This window comes from Sinohyriopsis cumingii, chromosome 10, assembly GCF_028554795.1.
Source record: "Sinohyriopsis cumingii isolate HCF-2022 chromosome 10, ASM2855479v2, whole genome shotgun sequence".
Classification (NCBI taxonomy): domain Eukaryota; kingdom Metazoa; phylum Mollusca; class Bivalvia; order Unionida; family Unionidae; genus Sinohyriopsis; species Sinohyriopsis cumingii.
In genome coordinates this window covers 86,075,174-86,098,433 of record NC_142970.1, presented here as the reverse complement: position 1 = coordinate 86,098,433, position 23,260 = coordinate 86,075,174, and the positions used below count along the sequence as shown (strand labels likewise).

General features: G+C 34.1%; 1 protein-coding gene across 1 annotated transcript; it reads left to right on the top strand.

Moving 5' to 3' along the window:
- The first annotated feature begins 8,689 nt into the window (after positions 1-8,689).
- LOC149790515 (uncharacterized) lies at positions 8,690-19,943 on the top strand. The gene is made up of 7 exons (XM_089973233.1): positions 8,690-8,730; positions 13,180-13,257; positions 15,364-15,482; positions 16,040-16,176; positions 16,417-16,522; positions 18,137-18,275; positions 19,828-19,943. The coding sequence occupies exons 1-7, from the start codon at positions 8,690-8,692 to the stop codon at positions 19,835-19,837; spliced, it is 630 nt and encodes a 209-aa protein (XP_089829359.1). The 3' UTR covers positions 19,838-19,943.
- Positions 19,944-23,260: the final 3,317 nt, after the last annotated feature.

Genomic DNA, 23,260 nt, shown 5'->3' with positions numbered 1-23,260 from the left:
GGGAAATAGAAACAATCAAAACTAATGTTGCAGCGAACAAGAATAATATAGACGCGCATTGGCGGGAAGTAGGAATAGTTATAACTGATGTTGAAGCGATTAAAGAAAAACTACCGAGAGTAGCAGAGCAATTCGAAAAAATAAAAATCCCTCATGAGAACATCATCAACACAGTATACACAATTCGGCATGGATCATTCGATTGGACTCCTACACAGAATACAGTAAATATCACCGCAACTGTTAAGGGTATTTATCGATTGACACTGGTTTCAATGATGCAGTTTAATATATTATCGTCGAGTTCATCCGGGTTTAACAATACAATATCAACAATTATAGACAAGGACGCAACTGAACTGTTTACAATTTATGCCGTTGATAGAAATCTAGCCGAGGCAAACATTACATGGTATGTGGAATTTGTAGCGAATCTAAGTAATTAAAAACACTAGCTCTTTTAAAATAAAAATGACCACCAAGGAAATTGAATCAGAGGTATCACCGACGTCACATCAATATCGATTCGATACCGCAAAAGAATTCTCCGCGAATTTGAAAACGCTTTCCGAACAATACCGTGCAAAAATAAAAAAATACCGCCGAAAAATAACCGCCATCGACGCGGTCGTGTACTCGGTGTCGGGTATAGTAGCCGGTACCGGTGTTATTTTATCCACGGTGACCACGATAGCCCCGATCGCTGTTCCAATCGCTATCTCCGCGATGACAACAATTGCTGGAGTCGCCAACGCAATCACTAGGAAGATATCATCGTGTTTTCAGAAAAAACTCAACGAGTATACAGTAAAACATCAAATAGTATCCGACGCGTACTCGAAATTATCCGGGTTGATCTCGTTATCGATTGATAATTTGTTCGTATCCGATGTTGAATTCTCCACGATGGTCCAGTTGTATAGCTCCGCGATGTCAAAAATCGAGGATTTTCAACTGGAAGCCGGAATCACTTTAATGGACTCTGGTTGTCAAAATTAAACACTAAAAACAACGAATAATAATAATGTCGCTGAACCCCGAAGGGTTTCAGTTGCTTCAACGGATCGCGGAGAATACCACTCCGGTACAAACAAATATGATATCGATAACGTCAACAAAACCCGAATTCAGTGTGAACTTCCCATCGCCGGTTCCAGTAAAGGAAATAGCGCTGGCAAAATTGCGAATATATCACAGTTGGCCTAATATCCGAGCGGACGCATTTAACGGACAACAACCTAATAACTCGCTGGTTTTTGCATGGACAAATAAACCCGATGGAACCCCAGACTGGAAGGAGGTTACAATACCAACTGGGTCATACCAAATAGAACAAATCAATGGAGAATTTCAGCGCAGGATAAAATCGATCACAGGAAAAGAATCAAAAATCGCTATTACGGTTCATGAACCGACGTTATCGTCGACGATTGAAATAAGCGCACCGGGGTATATGGTTGATATCTATAACAGTTCAATAAGAACCATACTAGGTTGGCCTAAGAATTCACCTCATGAAATCCCCGCGGACTTGCACACGAATGCGCAATCGTATCATGAGATTAATCCCAATTATCGAATTAATTTGTCTATTATAAAAGGCGCGTTATTACCCAGTAGGTTTATATTTCAAGACAGGAATACCATGCAATGGATATTTCCGTATAAGGAAACTCCTAAATTGTCCGCCGCGGCCACAGTTAGTTTAAGTGATATTAATGAGTATTTTACCGAGATTAATCGTAATTACAAATCACAAATAGAACAGCTACGGGAAACAAAAGAACAAAAACACGTTGAGGTGTTAAATCAACTTATATCAGACATGGAATATATCAATAAATGAATCGTTAAAACAATATCCGATAGCAGCGATGATAATAAACAACGATTCCTAACCGAGTATAATATAGCAGAAGCCGATTTACCCGATTTCAAGTTTCCAGGATACAACGCGCCAGAACTAAGAAAATATCTTAATGAGTTTCTCAGTCCATCAACTCATATCCTCAGACACGATAACGGAGATGATGGTAGGCATATTGCCCCGTACAACGTAAATATCGCATCGGTGATAGCAATTAATCTAGTGTGTGATGTTATCGAAGGGAGTTACCAGGTGGATACCAAGCAATCAAATCAAACTCAACAGGGGTATATCCTTTATTCATTTTCACCAACAGCCCCTCCGGGATTTTTAATCGTTGAGAGTCCGATTAATCCGGTCTATATGCGATGCCATGATCGGTTTTTAACGAGAATTAATTTTAAACTCACCGATCAGTCAAATAACCTAATTGATCTACAAGAGGAGGAGTTAGTGATCACTCTGTTTGTAAGATCATTGTAAATAACTCCTTAGCAGCAGAGGGGGCGATGACATCGACGCGGTCGTCGATGTGCTTACCGGACGCTGACGACGCTGGGGATCGGCGCGCAGAAGGTGTTAATTAAACCAAATGACGATTGGACGATCCCCCAACGACGACGTCGTTTTTTTTTTACCAGGCGCTGACGACACTAGATCGTTGAGTTGCAGAAAGTATTAATTAAGCCAAATGACGATTGGACAAAATGTCGGATTCGCCCCCTCTGCTGCTAAGGACCTTATCTTTCGTCTGTTATATAATGTAGCTAGCCTAAATCCGTAACATTGTATCAACGCGGAACGTGCCAAAACAGCTGGTATGTGGCAGTCCACGAAACATCTGTTTTAGTTCATTCAGAAACAAATTTAAACAACCTCAACGTAAAGAGCCTCTTACGCGAGTGTACATGATCTGTGTACAAATCAAAAGTGCTGGCGTCTGCGTCCATTGCTTGTTTACAATAGAAAGTAGTTCATATATGCACGTGAATCTATATGTGTATTGTCGGGAGTTCAGTATCGGGTAATACTGAATGATTCTGACAATGTAAAGTAAAGGGGGAAAAAATGAGCATATAATAATGTAGGTTACTTGGTACAAGTTCAGTTTTAATGTTTTCGTCCAGCGCCATACCTTTTTGTCTCTCACTCCAGATTTTTTCTTTTGTCTGTCCCTTTCGCACAAGAGGGGAGAGGGGAATGGAGAAAATGATTCAGATGAAATTGTATGCCATTTTCATTTCATTTAGAAAACAGTCAATATTAGTAATTGTTATCGTTATTTTCATATGTCATATATAACTAATGAATGAGTATAAATGTATCATCGATCTATAGGCCTGCAGTTGAAAGAATGTTTATTTATTTTATGCTAAGCAGTGAATGACTTGATTTTCTAATTAAAATAATATTGATAGTTCACTGTAGTGAAAAAAATAACTATTTTGTCACTACAGGAACTACTTTTTGGGGTCAGAACATACTTACCTCCTTTTGATTTTCTGGCAGTGAACTACCTTTTCCTTATGTACATATTTTCTTATTAATAATCCCTGTATGTTATCCTTGAAACTTGTAGTTTGTTATTCTGGAAATATCAGTTAATTTGTATCAATCTGATGTGGAACTGATTTAGTTGCGCAGGTACACATATCACAGCAGAACATGTACGGTAAACAGCTGACATTATCGTAAGAAATCTGCTAATTCACTGTCACAAACTTTAGGTAGCCAACATATGTGAGCATAAAATAAAAAGAATATTTGCTTGAAACGAGTGAATAACTGATACATTTCATCTCGTGGGTGAAAACTCTAGTATTGTCATCCATTCGATGAAATATATCCGTTATTCACTCGTTTCAAGCAAATATCCTCCATATATTCGTATTTTTGCGCCATGGCGGATCAGAATTTGATATACGACTAGAATTGGTATATCACATTACTTTATACCAACACTTTAAATGTCATGTTAACTTTAATGCATGTGATAATTATATATATATATATATATATATATATATATATATATATATATATATATATATATATATATATATGCTAATTTATTTTTTGTTGCTGCACAATTTCATCGAAATCAGTTATAATTTATGCAGCTAAGTGGTCAATACATTACAATATCCAGCTATGTTGGAAATTCAATTGCAAATGTTGAAAATAACAATTAAAAAGCACCTGACTGATAAACATAACGAACTTATTCTTAATTGAACGTTTCATGCCAAATAAGTACATTTCTATAAAAGCTCAATTATAGTAAGATGTTAATAAATATTAGCTATGACCTTTTGAAGAAACAAAATTAAAATATGTGAAAACATTTTCTGGCACACACACACACACACAAAACCCCCACAACTGGCTACTGTTCTTTCCAAGTAAAAGTATGACATACGTTAACTATTTTATATGATCAATATTTAGGTATGGTAGGACTAGGAACATCAGAAATGTACATTTTGAGTTCCTTCTGCTCACTGTTTCATCAAACAGGTCAACTTGCTAATATTTTACAAGGTCAAATGGCACGAAACAGAATGCTATACAGGATCAGGTTGTGCATATTCCTTTCATTTTAATAATTAGAGACAACAAATAACATGCAAAGACGTGTAGGTGTTGGATTGTTTACAGGGAATTTCAACCGTTTTTAAAGAGGGGCCTGGGCTACTTGGAATTGGGAACGTTTGCTTCTTTAAATGTCAATATAGAACGTTTCGAATTTGTTTCTGAACAGTCGATTTAAAAATGTACTAAGATTAAAACTGTACCGTTGTCAATATTAGCCAGGCAAACTGCATCGTATTATTTGTAGGTTATATTTGGAATAGTTTCCACATAAAGTGGAATACATAGACAGCATTTGACATTTGGATGAAGGGTTGATTACTAGCGCGTAAAAACAAGCACTGAACAATCCTTGCTATATTACAGTACAGGAAAAGCAAATCTAGTAATGATTCAAGACACGATGCACACAGAAAATGCTAAGGCAGTAAACTAACTAACGAATTATATATATATATATATATATATATATATATATATATATATATATATATATATATGGGAAGAGCGGAAATAAAAAAATATTGTCACGATGGTGGCCACAATGAGTGTCAGTTTGCATCGTTTCCGTCACGGACTATGCGCCATTAAGAAATCTTCTGATGCAAACCCGATATCTAAATGACTTTTCATTTATGAGGAGTAGAAATAATTTATCAAGATGTCCACCAAAGTGACCATCTTATATGTCAAAGGGTTACCATTTTAATTTTACGACCAGCAAGACTTTATTGGATGTCCTCTGGTGGAAACACTATGTAAATTAGGCATATAATGTTATATCGTAACATACGGAATATAAATTGGCTTGATCACCATGTAATTCCAGCTAAACTTTATAAGAAGCTTTCTAGTGAAAGAGCTTTCTCTATATGAACAGCCGAGACGTATGGTAATAATTTTCAGATGACCATATTGGAAGTGAGATTATCACTTTTTGTAATTTGCGGGAAACTAGGTGGCATCACAAGAACGATTTAAGGAAAACAACCATGCCGATATGACCATTTATTCAGGAGAATAAGTGATAACAAGATTTTGAAGATGGCCACAGAGTTTTGAATACTTGAAGGCAGCTAGGCCCCATTATCATTAAAACTCAAATAGTAATCATACAAGTCACGGTGAAAACAGCTTTTTAATTAGGCATTTCGTTCATAAGGAAGTGCAATAACAACTTTTGACTACGCGGACGGACATGTTATAATTCATATCGAAACCATGTTTATCAAGGACCAAACAAATGTCATTTATCAAGTATTTTATTAAAACACCCACTTAGATACGACATTCTATTCAGCAGAAGAAGCCAAAACGATATATACAAACTGACAACAATAGTGCATGCCCGAGCGGCAGCGATCTCATTATGTACCATCAGCCGACGGTACCATATTTTTATTAGGATGTCGTATCAAAGTCACACTCAAAGTTTAAGTTCATAATGTAGATTCTAAAAGACAAAAAGCAGGCGTAAGTCTTTTGAGTTATATGGTCATCAGAAACACGATGGATTTAGTTTCTGGGTCGTGTATTCTTGATAAGTAGTCTCCTTGTTTATTCCACTGCTAACAATTTCATAAATAAATGATATTTTTTAGGTATGAACATAGTAGAAGTTATAATGTAGCTTTTTATCTTGTTAGTCCAAAGACTATTAATAACTCTGCTATTCATTCATTTGTAAAATTAGCATAATGCAAATTGGTCAGGTGATGCCAGGTATTATTACATAGTTTCGCTTGCATACAATTTGTACTTAGGTTGTAACCGAATCCGCTAAATTATCAATGTTCATCTATATTAGGATCGATGTTCGCAGCAATTAAAAATCGTTCTTTGCATGTAAAGCATAAGCCAATATTAAAATTGATTTTAGGTTTCTGAAGGAGCAGAAATGTAATTTAAAAAAATCCTTTTTTAGCTTACCGTTTAATAATGTCATTTCAGCTTATGGTATTACACTGCATCCGTTGTGCGTCGCCAGTCTGTCACCAATTGCCAGTTACTATATTGTAGTTTGTGTGTCTGATAGGATCTCAATCAAACTTTGAATCTGGGCTTATGTCATCAAACTCTTGGAAAATTAACAACAAGCGAGATGCATGCAAAATAATGAGATAATTTTCCTTCCAACTGGCTAACCGTGCTGCCTATATGTCAAGCACATGGGTATATTTCTTCTACCCAATTCTGTTTTAGACATAGTCAGGAGGGTACTTGTTTCTTCTGACCATAAGGAAAAACAAAGCAAATTCTTCCTCTAAAATTACCCAAAAAAAAAATTTTTGCGTAATTGTTTACTATAACACAACAAATTTAAGTCCTTTGTCACAGTCAAACACTACATGCTATTCTAAACAGTCAGTTAAAACAATAATTTCCGATGACGTACTCATTGATTGGTTATAATGTACTCATAATCCAATACGTACATTATAACCGAACAATATCACCATGCGGACACATGTAATCGACGTATGTGTAACTTGTTTTAATTTATTCAAAATGCGAACGCTGAGGGCGACGTGATGAGTTTAGATATTTAGAGCAAATGTTAAAATATTCAAGTATTGTATCTCAGCCACAAGATTACGTTTACGCTCGTAGGTGGGACATTTTGAGATGTGGAAAGTAGCGGTCCAGAGCAAGCTCCTTTAGACTGAAATTGTACAGTGCATCCTTAATATCCAATAACAAAACTATGCGCTTGCACAGGACTCGGTTCTTCATAATTAACTTTGCTGTCTAGATCTAAGTTAAACTCAATACTATTCAACAAATATAATATTACAAATCAAAGTTTATTCATATTTACACACAATGGAAAATAACATCTATCAAGTGGAATTCGAATAATTAGGTATGCACTAAAAGGAGGTAAAGTTTAACCTGTTTTAATCAGAAACCTTCAGGAAGTAAAACTAATGATAGCTGATAACATGATACTTTTTCCTACGAACATTTTATAGAAACCTGGAGACTGCACTTGTTAATGAGGTACTATATTTTAATTGAAGTTACCTTTAAGAAAGCTTTAATGGTCAAAGATATTCGTTAAACCCTTAGCATGACTCGTGTAGGAACTACACATATCAAGCGCAAGTTCTGCGTGGAGACATATCCTAATACTGCAAGTTCATTATCAATTTCCATTTTGTATTCTTGAGATATAAAATATTTGCTGAATTGTACAAAACTAGCTGGTTTTCGCTTACTTTTGTTTCTTAGCGTAAAACCATAGCGTCGAAACGATACATAGTGGTCTAACTGTAGACAAAATCTTTATGGTACCGCACTTCCTAGCCTGCAACTGTAAATGTGGAATATGAATGTTTTGTTTGATTTTCAGCATAGTTTGATGGTATCCTGTAAAGTGTACATGGGCGTTGAAAGAATCTGCAAGGTCAATGACGGTTTATTATAACCCTTGTTTCTGAATTTTTTTGAAGAATACATTAAACAATCGTATATATATATATATATATATATATATATATATATATATATATATATATATATATATATATATATATAAGAGATCAATCGACCAGGTCTAGTACATATCAGCTATATGGCTTCTTCACGTGCCAGTTAGCACTAATTTGAAGAATTTGTTATTAACATTATTTATTATGTATGATTTTAAATGCTAGCTCAAATATGGACGAACGATTACGAGACCAACGCGGTTTCCCCACGATGAATTAGGGGAGCAATCAATTGAATTATTCTGTAATTGTAACTAAAGCACAATCCAGCCGCCTCTGTCTCTTTCATATTTGTTATTTCGGCTATAAAACAAAGGTCAGTACGTTACTACCATTAATGCCCAGAAAATCTACGTGTCTTCGTATCAAAATGTTATCGATAACTTTACAAGTATATGACTCGGTTAGAGAATAAGCTTGTTTACAGCTGACTTGAGAGTTCTCTTGATGAAACCATTGATTGAAATATAAACTTATACATTCTGATAAATGTCTCGACATATTAATGTAGTTTATTCCGTGAAGGTATCGGGATAGGGGCTATATTACCTACTTCCGTGCATTACTAATTATTACTGATGCTATTAGGAACACTAATGGTCATACGTACGGTAGATAAATGCTATTAACATTTTGAATTATAGAAATCTAAAGCGAGACTTAATAATATAATTTTCTGTACATCAAACTGAAGGTTACCGATAATTGTCACCACGCCAATATAAATGTAGAGAGTGCTATGTGCTTCAGTATAGCCTGGACTGACGTTAAAGGACAGAGGTGAGCTTGAGATTGTTACTCTTCTCTACTTTTAGTTTTTTCATAGAAAGTAAAAAATACTACATAAGTTTGTTTTTCACAATTTATTTAAAGATTTAAGAAATCATTGTTAGGTATTTGTCGATGTGTACATGTTACGTAATAGGTCACATGGTAAATACATTCCGAAGGACGTTACATTAACTTTTCTGAGTAAGTTGGTAACAATTTACACATCGATAAATACCCAGCTATGGTCATTTAATACTTATTATTACATGGTTTCTCTTCTTTCTGTCATAATATCAGCGGTTTTAATGAAGAAAATGGTTTGAATGTAGATAGCTCTTAGTTTTTTTCATTGTCCTGCTCTTTCTATACTAGGCCCATCTTAGCTAGAAAAGAGACATCGATTTTTTTTCTTCTAGTATTTGGGGTAGAGTGTATAAGCGGATTATAGCAGTGATGAAAGGAATATGTTATGGTTGTTGTTCTTTAAGAAAAGACTATTCTTTATTCAACATTACGCTTGCGTCTGGCAAGTGTTTTTTTTCAGCAATCGTGATTCTTGCTTTCTACGCGTTTAAATTTTTCAGAAGCAATTGGTTCGTCCACTTCGAATAAGATCCTTGCGCGTAATATGACACTGAACCCTAATATTTGTTTTAATATAGATTTGCTTACAAAGCCTGATAAAGGCTATCTTTGGCGAAAGGGGTGAATTTTAGAGTCCATGAAGGACTGTGTGATTACATTTTTATAACTTTATATAACAGGGTGGGTGAGTGGTCCCTTGATGTGCGAGCGACTAAAGTAAAAGTCATGCATGCGTCCAGAACCGATTATATCAGTAATGGGTGTTTTTTTCAAAATTAGATCCAGCATACCTTTAAGACGCAATTATTTGCTTTGTTGGGGTCCTTATGCATCCATATTCCTTGTAAGATCTTTATTTATGCGGTTGGAGAAGTATATACGGCAAAACCGATGTTAGAGCGCGTGTGACTACGTACAATCCGAATTGAATGTCGCGCGCTGTAACATTGAAAATTTGATTAAAAAATTTGTATTCCCTTATATTATGGAGATTGGACTCTTTTAATGACTCCGTTTAGTGCTAGGACAATATTGTAAAAGTAACAACGAGCAATGGTTTTTCAGATAAACAAAAATCAGTTAATTTAATATTAAATGCCGAACATTTGAAAATGGAATATCAAAGAGATGTTTTAGGCTGATTGCTTAGTAATAAACAGTTACGAAAGAGTTATCCATTAGTACATTTGATTATAAATACAAAATAAGTCTTATTTTACGTGTCAATAAATGAAAACCAAACGCACTCTAACGTCATTGAATGATCACCGTTTTCATTTGCAGTGCATTAGTGACACCATGATATATATATATAAGCTTTATCCCGCCAAAAATAACTAAAAAAAACAACCACCTTTGATTATGACTATTTTATTTTGCTTTTTAAAGAATTTCAGAAAACGTAACTTTCCATAATTATGACTTAATAGGTGTACCAGTCTTTTTCCTCTTAAAGTGATTACTTAACATTTGTTCAGTTTTAAAGTTTTAGAATACTTGCGCCATTATCTAGCATTCAAAAAAGAGAAGGGGGGGGGGGGTGATACAGAAAATGCAACACAAAAAAGACCCACGCATTTATTGCAAGTTATTTCAAATTCGTAAGTCATGAACATTACTCGTTTTAATATGTGACTTTCTTAGAAGCATTATTTCTTTAAATTTCTCATATTTATTTCCTGAACTGCATTATAAAAATGGTGTGTGATTCCAACAAAGGAAACCACTCCACCTTTTTTATTCAACAATTATTCAATCCAGAGTTTTACTGGGTTTTTGTCTTCTATTTAATGTTTGTACTTGCATACATGCATTTGTGGTAGCTGAGGAGTTTTGGGACAATCGTCTGGTGTTATGGGGATAATATTCACTTGTCTTGGGGGTCTTTAGGCGGTCGTATTGCTGTTATAAGTTTTACATAGACTGATCTGGATACTGGAAAATTAAGGTAGTCTGCAGATTGTAATAGTGTGCTTAAAATACCAAAACCAGTATCATGTGATTAGTTTTATCCTGTCAGATTGCAGAAATCTCTGTCAGTTCATTATTGGAATTATTTAGGTAAACGATTGTACAGTTTTCTCAAGCGGACTTTGAATAATATGTAAAAATGGGATCTCCTTTTGGACAGAACAGTGAGAAATGAGAGATTAAGATGAAGAATTAGAATAAGGCAAGAAACGTAATATATATATATATATATATATATATATATATATATATATATATATATATATATATATATACATACATACATACATACATACATACATACATATATAGTATGTACGCTGTATCAATGATATACCACGAGATGTATACAGTTTTCATTAAAAGGAAACGAGGCTTGCCCTAGTTTCCTTTTAATGAAAAATGTATACAACGAGTGGTATATCATTGATACAGCGTACATACTATACATATATTTTATTTATACCACATCAAAGTTTTCATTTTATATGGGAGATAAAACTGACGGCCACAAACAGCGCACTTTAGGGGACTGAACTCTTCACAACCCCTGACATGTATGTAGGCTCAAAAAAGAAGTTCTGTAGTTATTCATAATTTCCTGTACACTTCATTCATATTAATTTATATATGTTTCGTTTAGCAATATTAATGAAATGAAAACACAAGGCTGATAGTTAACATTCAAAATGTTTTTAATAATGTGCATGCAAACACTGAATTTGCAGCGTTCGTTGTCATGACATTAACAGGGCGGCCATTTGCATCGATAGCAACCGTACGATTCGAGCCAGAAACGTCAAAATAATGAAGGAACAATAGGTAATTAAACAATTTAACCTTAACCACATTTCATTGATATGGTTTATGTCCATATTTCGCTATTTCTACTGACTGTCAGTGTCACTTTCAATAATTCTCCTACGTTTCCGCTGTGTGGGCCCTGTTTGAGAATTCGCCTGTTGAAAGTTGACCCAGTTAGGGATATCGTTCATGTTTTCCGTTAGGTTCATAACAAACATATTTTGTACGGTGATGTTTGATCCGTAGAATGGGTTGCTGATAATCTTATTCTGCTGAATATTACACGTTTGGGAACTTGACATATTGCAGTCTGCAGCTGTGCAGTTGGAAATTTCTTTGTTGTGGGGGTGGGGGTTAACATCATCATTACTTGGGTGGCCGGTGTTGCTCAGGTAATTGGAGTACGTCTGTTGTTGTTGTTCACTAATGTTTGAGTAGCTGTTTATAGACTGCACGTCTTTGTGGCCAGAAATTTGCATGATATCAGTTGGGGGAATGTTTTTGTCTCTTAACTTCTGAATTAAGTACTTGAGGCTACTTGTGTTTGTTAATTTCTTTCTTTCTGTAATATTTGCCTTCTCTTTCATTTTTTTCATGATACATCCAAGTTTGTTAATTCCAATGACTTGTTTCCTAAACCATTTTGGGTTTGTCGCTGAGACTGGCATAGTGTTGGGCGCAATATAGAAAGGATCTTCACGTTCACAAAAGTCTGCTGGTCTTAGCTCAGCATACCGTTTGTAGATAGCAAGTGGATCTCTCTCTTTGTTGCTTTTGTTTTCATACATCTTAGGATTAATATCCCTGATGTCCTTGACATTGTCTCCTGTTCTTGTTTTTGTCTGCCTTTCATTGCGTTCAAGATATGCGAGGCCATTCACATCTTTCTTTAGTGTAACATTCCCCCATTTCAAATTGTAATGTTCAGTCACTCCCCTCAAACCAAAATGTACAGAGTTGTTAAACCACAATGTGTTAACAATGGCTTCAGGTGTTTCCGTCCCCATTAGTTTTTTACTATACAAGGCATTTATTTCTTCATCTGTGATCGGTTGACTCCGATTGGGTTTATTTCCTTTTCCTTTAGATTTTAAATCTTTTTGCTTAGCCCGAAGAGCTTCCCTTGTTAATGCAAAATTTGTGTCTGTTCCTCTCATGATTGTACTTGCATATTTCTTGATTTTAAGGTGGCGATCAATGGAGCTGATGATGCTTCTTAAGCTGTTCGGTTCAAACTCAGATCCATCTTTTCTCCTAACACTGAGCATAAAACAAGCCAGGTGCTGATCCAATTCAGATAGGTTTATCTTGTCTAACTTTCCGAATTCATTTTTTGACTGCAAGAATTCTGTCACTAGCCTTACATCAAAAAGTGTCTTTTTTAAAGTGTTTGCATTCTGCTTACTTTCTATAAACTTTAGTATATCATCAGGCTCATGGTGTACAAATCTGTCTTCCCTAACACAATGATCATTATCATTTACAAATGTCTCAGCCATGTTTCTATCAAATTCTTCAATTAACTCACAGTTTAGTCGATTAAATGTTGCTGCTTGATCTTGCTCCTTATCTGATGTCATTGTTTTCCTTTTTCCACAGAGCTGCAGTGTTTGATTTTTGCCAGAGGGAGAGACTTGAAACAGCAGTGTTGACAGAGATGACAGCAGACGACACAGGGTGGAGCTCAATAGTATTCATTTCCTGAATTGAGTATTGTTGGTTTTTTTGTATAAAAATGTTAGTTTCTATAAAAAATATTTTACAAGAAAATCATTATCTTGTTATTTTTTCCTTTTTAAATGTAATATTATAAGAAATTCATATCCATGTTTAGAGAGTATAATAGCTTTACAAACATCTTCATTATGCGTATTCATACGCCATGGGCAAATCACAATTTAATATACCATTACTATTGGTATATCAAGTTGCTTTATACCAACACTGCAAAGACCATGTTATTTTTAATGGATGTGGTATAAATAAATAAATAAATAAATATATATATATATATATATATATATATATATATATATATATATATATATATATACTTGAATTAAGCCCTATATTTCTTGATATGCATTTCTGAATTAAAGATTAATTTTCAGCAATATTTCATTTTCAAAAAGAACGTTTTTGGGTTGTAGGTATATGATCGATAACACTCCTTATATTCATATACAGTTTGTTTTGGCGATTCGATGTGAACAGGGCACTATAGAAACTATATATTGTAATACATTTTAATTGATAGGAAGAACTATATACAATATTATTATTGCAAGTTAGATGAAATGCACACCAGAATTGTTAGATGATTTTAAAAAGCTTAATTTATAATGGCAGTTGAAGCGATTTCTACATTCGATTACATTCACATATGTCGTCAGATAATAATGTTGGTATGCTAATAAACACGACTTTACCTACACATATGTAACACAATGAAGCATTGAAATTGATAAATTAATGAACTAAACCCTATTTGCTAACCAAATTGACTTTTTCCAACCAAATTGACACTGTCAACATAGGAGTGTATCTATATTTAGACAGATGAATTTTCTGAATGTATTGTAACAGCTCACTGTCTAACTTTGTACAAACAGCACAATAATAGGACTGAAAATTCTTAATCTTTGTCTTCCTATTTGTAGCATTGTTGAAGTTTCACAAAACTGAAGTCAGGAAACAACATAGAACTTAAAGCCTTTCTCATATTACACAACATATCATTGTCACATACCTTCCTGACCTGCGTAATTAAGTTTAGACTAATTTTTTAATAACACAATAATTAGACTTTGCTTTATATGAATTGTGTACTGTGCATGATATATTTGCCCAGTGGCTTATAAAAACTGACAATCTACTAAAGGTACTTCTTAGATTTGTAGCAAGGTCTGCAAATACTTCCCCATGAAAGGTCCACTGTCGGTTTTAATCTGATTTTTTGAAGAAGTTAGTGCACACTCGACAGTTAAACTTATCAGGTCACCGATTCTATTTCTAAAAACATTTTGTTGTTAAAATGCTATTGTTAACCTTTTAAAATACAGGTTTGTATTTCGTTATCATAAATGATAATTTACTGAAATCTGGCAGTGATAGTTGTTAATTTACTTGGGAAAGAGTTTATGGTCAATAAGCATTTAAAGCACATGCTTGTTAATGTGCATGAGTTGTTTGTCATCGCACTTTATATAAACAACAGTTATTTGATGTTTGAAACATGTCTCTATTTCGCGTTGAGCAACAATACAGCAGGAAAACTACTTAGCTAGGAAGAGGGAGCATATCCGAAGTCTTAAATTACAGTCACTTAATATATATCTAAAAATAACTCGGCGGTTTACATTTTTGGGCGACCGCATTGTCACAAGGGTTATGGCTAATTCGACGTACTCAACTGTGAGAGATCAATTATACTCGAACATTCATGATCACTTATTGCTTGACTACAAATCTTTTGGATGCACGTCAAAAAAAAAAAAAGCCAACAACATTTTAGTGGGCATTTTGACACATGATGTGTGTATTTAGCCATTGATCTCGTAATTGCACCAGTCAAGAATTGTATGCTGTATGAAAATGCCAGTAATACTGACAGCCTTTGAAGTCTCGGGCTGACCTATTCACATTTTTATTAAATTGTTTCGTTAACATAATGTCTATATGTTTTTGTTTCGACAGAATATATCGACAGCTGTTTTTCGGCCTCGCATATATTTTATCTGAAAGATCGGAACTAATATTTCAATACAAATCCTTTCTTTACAGGATGCTGCTGAAGTTATTTATCATTTGTGGTTTGTTGGCACAATTGTTAAGCACAGTATGTGCGTGCACATGTTTCTGGGGTGCCTCTGACAAACGCCAATTCTGTGACGCTTCCTTTGGTTAGTATAAGAAGTGTTTTATATTCTTGATTCCATATGTAGACGATTTCGAGGATTCCCTTTATCCATCACTCCATTATGCCTTGTACTTTCGTATTTCCGTGCCCTAGCTGATCTTAGTTGTTTCATTCGGTAAATGAACCTATCGACTCTGCTGCGCCATATCATTACCATATGATAGTATGCAAACGTTAAGGTTTGCTTTCTACAATGGACAGATACATCACATATCACAAATATATTTGGATATATAGTAAAACTTAGTTCCAGTTCTCTGAATAAAATGCATATATATATATATATATATATATATATATATATATATATATATATATATATATATGGCAATGCAGTGCTCCGTTAAAGAACTGATAAACAGACATTGGCATAATGATGCCCATGTGTCTAGTACCATATTAGGTCACGGGTTCACCTGGATTACTTGTTAGGAGTAGTTAAAAAACAGTTGCAGATAGGTAAATTGAGATCTAACAAGTAATGTGGAACCATTGTGAAATATAGGACCCTTTATATATAAATTTCCTTTTCAATAACAGCTATTCGTGCAGTAGTTCAAGAGGAAATCCCACAAATTTCCGAGATTCCAGAATGGGCCAAAGATTACCCAGACTTAAATCCCGAGATGTTTATATATTTCTACCAGTACAAGGTCAAGGTTGAGGAGGTGTTTAAGGTAAATACGGTAGTTTCTTCATGACCCATTTACCATCTCTATTAGCTAATCTATGCAAGACACACTATTGTTAAATGGCTGATATTTTGTATGCTTACCGTAATAGCACAGATTCTTGATATAATTGAATAATAAAAACAAACTACAGTGAGAGGGAAGATTCTCAGAAAAATGAATCAAAGTAAATCATTTTCATAGGACACTCTCTAGATAGTAAACAGCACAACATATATTTTATAGAAACCACCTTCCGTCGACATCCCCAGCACGATAGTTGTTCAAACACCAAGGCAACCTGGAATGTGCATTCTCACTCTGACTGTTGGTAATGAACTCCTTCTAACAGGTATGTATTTTTTTTATGAATCTCGATAAGTCAAATGGCTTGTTTACCCATGCATATTGAGCAGCTACTACAATAAATTGCACCTTGAATGCAAAAATTAGCATTGATTAATGTATACCGCATATTCCAACGTTCTTCATTTGAGAAGTATATTGTGTGGAAGAATGCAAAAGAAATGTCTAGTCCCAACTTATCGCGAATTTTATTGTACTCCTCTCTATTTACGTCCGTCGATGTCATGTGGCCTTGTAGGTTTGATCTGCAACAGAAACCCGTTTTAATAACACTTTTCAACTTGAGCACATGCAAACTCCATTTTATTCCTCTTAACATGTACATAAAGGTGGCTTCAAAATAACCAGGTTTAAAGTTACAAGTTTTTGTCACTTTTTGCCATTTACAAAATAATCAGCACATAAATATATTTGACTGAAAAGACAGAACCTTACATGCGATAGTGAAGTGGAACTCAACACTTTTTAAACATTGCAGTTAAATTAAACTGAGGTGGAAATAAAACAATAATATGCCGAGGAAAATGTATCAACTTCATAATTCAAATTATGTGTCGTAATAAGCATTAACAATCATAAACCGCAATTTGGCTCATCCAATTATCTCACCTTTTATCTTTTTAGCATTATATCGTTGATGAGAATTAAGATCGTGCAAGACTATTGTGATAAAGTACTGACTGAAAGACGAAATATAAGACACAAGTGTACCACATACTTCACCTAATGAATTTTTAGCTTGTTCAAATTCGTATGTTAAAATAAAGTATATTGGTCTCTTAAAGATTTCAAATTAAGGTCTCGTTCCGGAAACAATTTGGTTTCATGCCTGCCATGTTTAAATTAATTTTCTCTCAAGTAAGTACAACATCTAATGTCATGGAAAATGCTGGACAAATACTAATTGTTCTAAAGGACTCAAAAGTATAATTCACATCAAAATATTTCAAGAAAGAAAACGGTTTATGAATATTTGAATATTTGCATCAATCGGACAGGATCCCATTTTGTATTAAGCATATATTGCAGACTATAGTACTACTGTTACCGATATTGGCGTACATAAATAGCAAAGAACTATTTAAATATATTTCAACTTTTTCATTTGCTCTATTTTGTTCAGTAGTATGTTCTTCTTAAACAGATCATATTTTCTCTCAAACGCTAATTCTACCATCATACTCGCCAGTCCATAATTTTATGTTGTGGTCTGTGGTAGGCAAATACGTATTAGATGTCTAGTTCATTTATCGTTGATGGAATCATTTCAAAATAAGTACAGATAATTAACACGTCAAACCCTAATTGGCTCTACTTTAAATGCTAGCTGTTAAAGCCACATTTGGTATTTCTAGGATGTACAACTAAAATAAATAAATATCATGAAATAGAAAACATGCTTGTCAAATTACAAATTAATACCAAGACATTTTCTGTCTTTAACAAAATATATGTACTGACAGTGTGCATGCTCTTTTCATGACTAGAACGAACAAGTATAGTTTATTGTGTTTTCAACTCCCTCCTAAATTCAGTAAACAAATATATGTATACATATCAATTGCAAAGTTAACGTGTGAAACAAAACTATACAATCCAGGGTTTGGAGATGGCAATCCTGCATGGGAAACCAACGCTTGTTCCTGGATCCGGAGTTGGGGAGAAGTGACGGCAGCAAGTAAGGAGATGCTGAGGAAGGGTATTGAGAGTGTTGATTGCACAGTAGTAAAACATACATGGTAAGGTGTCTGACTGAAAATGGAAAGAAGATATATATATATTTGATTTAATCTAGATTTGAATTATTATAATTGTTTATTTCTTAGTTTTACCTTTTGTTGATCTCATTGCATGTTATTGCAATGTAATTTAATTTGCTGAATTTGATATTGTCCATACATTTAATTCAGTAGTAAGCAACTTCAGATGCAGTAAGAGTTGAGGTAACCAAAGTTTTTTAATTTTCTTTTGTTGATTCTTTCTCAGAGTAAGACTCATAAAGTGAAATTGAAGCCATACATGGAATACGTGACATATAACATGTTTCAATCGGATTTTTCCAGAGGATTAACCCACATCCGGACCTCTGTTTTGCGTTGTAGCTAGATTTATTATTGTTGTTGTGAGGAAAAAATAGTCATTAGTTCCTTAACACTTGAGAAGTTAAAGTGTTTTATGTTGTGACCAGCTTTTGGTCTATATATTTTGTTTCTTTAATTTTTTTTTATTCCAGTGTCTTTTTATCCTTGAAATGCTTGTGTAAATTAATTTTTGGACAAAGTTATCGAAATTTACACAAAATTCAAATCGGAATATTATTTTCTGTGTTTCAACAAAGAACAGTTAACACATCAGTACGACGCTGACCACACCATACGTCATGGCCTTCCATTTTGGATTTCCCCGATGTTTGAACTCAGTTTTTTAGGACTTTTTATTACTTGGACTTCTATGTTTTAATTCTTGGATTATTTTTGGATATGATTCTTAAAACTTTAAGTTCCTTTTCTCTTTTTGTCTAGAGAAAAAAAAACTTCTTTGTTAAATTTTACCAAACTTGTTGTCTTCACCCTTTTCTGTTTGAAAGAGCCTAAACACGTAATATATATATATATATATATATATATATATATATATATATATATATATATATATATATATATATGAAGAGAGAGAGAGAGAGTTAGACAGATAGATCTGTAGCGCGTTTATCACAATCAGTACAATAACTTAACCATATCGTTCGGCTGACATTATGTGTTCGTCCTGTATTCTTACATTTTTCATCTTCAAAATTGATGTAAAGATAAATACATCAAATGAAAAGAAATGATATTTCTGTTTTTCATATGGTTGATAGCTGAAGTGTTATTATTGCAACCCACAAACTTAACCATTTCATTTAAAGACATTCAAACATTGCTATAAAGATGGTGACTGCATATAAAAGCTGTCTTGATGGGGTACTTTGTAATCCTTTACTGTAGGCGAGAGCGACATATAACTGACAAAGTAGGTACGGAAACGTTTAAAATTAAAAAACAACGCATGTTTTCAATGCAATAATAGGGGTCCATGACGCATAAAAACGGGGTGACTTCTCTATATCATTTGAAAGAAATCCGACGCTTTGAAAACATGTACTTCTGATGCAAATGTCATTTATCAAACATGTATTTTGTATTACATTATTTCATTAAGATTTTTCTTCTTCGTCTTCTTATGATTTTATGACACTGTTTATTTTTACTGTTATTATTATTATTATTATTATTATTATTATTATTCCAGGTGGAAATGAGGTTCCTGAATTCAAACACTTCTTGCCGGATATTGAAATACCAATCGTTCATAACTAATTTTTAATATAATCATTGAATTACTTTGTATTAAAGAATGTTCATGTAGCACACGTTATTATCTCATATTTGCTCAAAACTACATAATAGATGGATACAACGCTTTACATGCACGTTATCATGATCGTCTGCCTTGCACTACTTGCTTACACCACAATAACATGCAAAAGTACAAGGGACAATGAAGCTTGTATAGGAAAGCAAAGGAACACAATACCGAATTGGAAGGACATCATATCCTAAGACTTTTAAACAAAGGAGCTGTCTCTCAAATTAACATCCAAGCAATGGCATTACAACAATATATATTTAATGCATGCATGTCTTGCGTGTTTTATGAGTTTCACAATTTGCATTACCTCACTAGTTTCATCATCGTAGGGTTCGATAGTCAAGAAACAAAGTCTGCATCACACATCTTATACATAGCTACCTTCAAGAGTAAAGGAAAGTAAAATGATTATGAAATAAATTGGATAAACAAATTATTACGCGTGGTGGGTGAACCAACGAGAATATTTCTACTTGACGGCCTCTCTCTCTCTCTCTCTCTCTCTCTCTCTCTCTATATATATATATATATATATATATATATATATATATTATAAATGCGACGAGTTAATGCTAACACTTAAGGGTGTGTGCGATTTCGCTTTTAGAGAAATTTTTATAAAGATCAGTTGAATCAGTACGATGTCTGCAGTGTGGCAGTTTATATTTATAATAATGTCTAGCACTGGGGCATCATGCCACTTAAATATAGTATGAGGTCCCACCCATTCATATTATCCTGACACCCGACCGACCAACCCTAACACTAACCTCTTAAAGCTGAGCGCCAGTCAATGCAGCTGTTACTGTCATTTATATAAGTCTTTGGTATGACTCGGCCAGATTTCAAACGAGTGACATACCGCATCTATTGAACACAAAATAATGATTAAGAGGGTAGCTGTAATATTTAATATAGTGCAAATGATTGACATACATACTACCACGTTTTATTCGTATTATAATTAGTATTACTGGATTTGTTTAAGAGAACAGGCGGTTTTCATTTATTTATTAAACAGATACCAAAACATAATACATTAATGCCAGAAACTTACATACATACTGCATACAGTTACTGGGGAGCAATTCAGAAAACATCTTTAATGCAAAATTGAAGAATCATTATATTGATATTGTCTGTATTTATGATTAGGATTTTTAACGTAGCTTTAAAAGTTATTCAGTCAAACCGATACGATATCTGAATTGTGGCAGTTTGTAGTGATGCCTAGCAAAGACATGTAGCATGATGTCCCACCAAGTCACATTATTCTGACACAAGGCTGGCTATTCCTGAGACTAAACTCTTAATGCTGAACGCCTAGCGATTTAGCTGTAAGTACCATTTTTGAAAGCATTTGGTATGACTTGGCCGAGGTTCGACATCTGTTCCTCCAAGTTCAATGACGATATTACATTGTCAAGGCTACCAGCGGAGGAACACTCAAATTACGTAATTCCATTCATCATCGATGAGTTTTTATTTTCAGTCATTTAGAATATATTGTCTTGAAACGCTGCGCCCCGAGTTACACCACATTCAGCTTGATCTCTTTGTGTCTGGAACTCTAGTAATTCAACTACAATTATATCCTTAAACTATTTTCACTAATGTATTGTCGGTCATTATAGAGGAGGTCACACTAGTGCAATGTATTTTGATTATTTTAATGAACTTTTTAAAAATAGCCTGGATAATACCAGTACGCTCGGCTTCGTATAGTTGTTAATGTTGCGTAAAATGTCGTATTCACTGCAAATACATAACCCACGCGTTCTCGTCTTGATCTGATGGCTTAAGCTATTGGATTTGTTTTTTTTTAAAAACTTTAAAGGGACGGATCTGTTCTACAGGTGAAATCGTATTAAGGTAGTTTGATGTCTGAAGTGACGTATTGAAAATATCGTTGCAATGTGAAAGACACAAAGATGTGGGCATGGGCTTTTGTTAGTAGGAACTAGGAATCCTTAGTGTATGATGGGGGTTGGGTGGTGATATTAAAAATCTCCAGAATATTGTGTTTTAACTGATCACATTTCATACTTTGACCATGTAACAGTAAAGATAATTAATATAGGAAGAATTCCGGCTGATTAACGCAAAAACGAAATAAACCCAAACCTTCTCAGGACCATCCAGAACTCTAGAAAAGAGACAATTCAAGATGCCAATTTTTGTGAGAGTGGATTAGTGTGACTATAAGCACTAACTCTTCTGATATTTTTGTGTGGGTGTATGTGTGTGTTTGTGTTTGCGTTAGTTCATGAAAGCTTGTTAGTTCGTTTGTGTGTGTGTGTGTGTGTGCGCGTGTGTGTATGCGTCTGATTCGTTTGTGTGGATATTATATTTGGGGCTTGTTTGTGTGCGCGTACGTTTGTGTGTATAGTAGAGTGTTTGTATGCATGCGCGTACCTTTGTGTGGATAGTTTACCTGGGTTTTTTATAGTAAATATTTGGTAATTTCTTATAGTAGATATTATGTTTATTTTCCCCTTTCCATCTGTGTGGATAGTATAATTTGACTTTGTTATTTTCTTTCTCCATGGGTGTGTGTTTGTTTGTGCATGTCTTGGTCTTTGTTTCTCTCTATAAAACTCCCTTTATCCTTATCAAATACATTTCATCAAACTGCCTACCTACAGAAGCGCATATTCAGGTAAGCCACTTGCAACACTGTTGCCATTATTCCCAAAGTGTTCAGTAAAGTGACGTCATTAAAGTTGGGCATTTTAAGACTATAAAAATAGACTTAGAGTTTTCCACAGGTTGTAGCAATAAATATATACTAGAATTTGTAAACTGGAACCTCACATAAGTTGGGGATAGAACAAGATGTTAGGTGTTTCCAAGTGAATTTCCCAGATTTTGTAGCTATAAATAGATAGTGGGATTTCATGTGAATTTCAACACTAATATTACACTACTAAAATATAACCCCAAATTGGTGAGAACATGGTGTGAGATTAGGTTGCACATACAAGAATAAATATTTCACACTAAACAGATGAAAGAAGGTGTGGGACACGTAGCACATATACGAATGAACATATAACACCAAAGGAATTATACAAGAGCTAAACATAAATCGAAATTAAACAGCGAATAATTGATATATATTCAATGTATATGTTATGGTGATTAAAAAGATTGAATTTTGTATGTACATCGATTATAACCAGTTAATGTAATTAGCAATATATGTTAGTTCTCTTTACTTTCAATGATTTGAAAATTATTAATAACAAAGACATTTGATCTTCTGGTAGACAGCATGGGCGCCCTCACATAGTGGCAACGTAGAGGGCACTTG

Bases quoted from the DNA above. Each gene is read 5' to 3' on its own strand.
- LOC149790515 (XM_089973233.1), top strand. From the start codon at position 8,690: ATGTGCTTCAGTATAGCCTGGACTGACGTTAAAGGACAGAG. The intron at 13,258-15,363 runs GTGGAGCTCAAT...CTTTCTTTACAG, and splicing joins ATGACAGCAGACGACACAGG to GATGCTGCTGAAGTTATTTA. The intron at 16,523-18,136 runs GTATGTATTTTT...TATACAATCCAG, and splicing joins TAATGAACTCCTTCTAACAG to GGTTTGGAGATGGCAATCCT.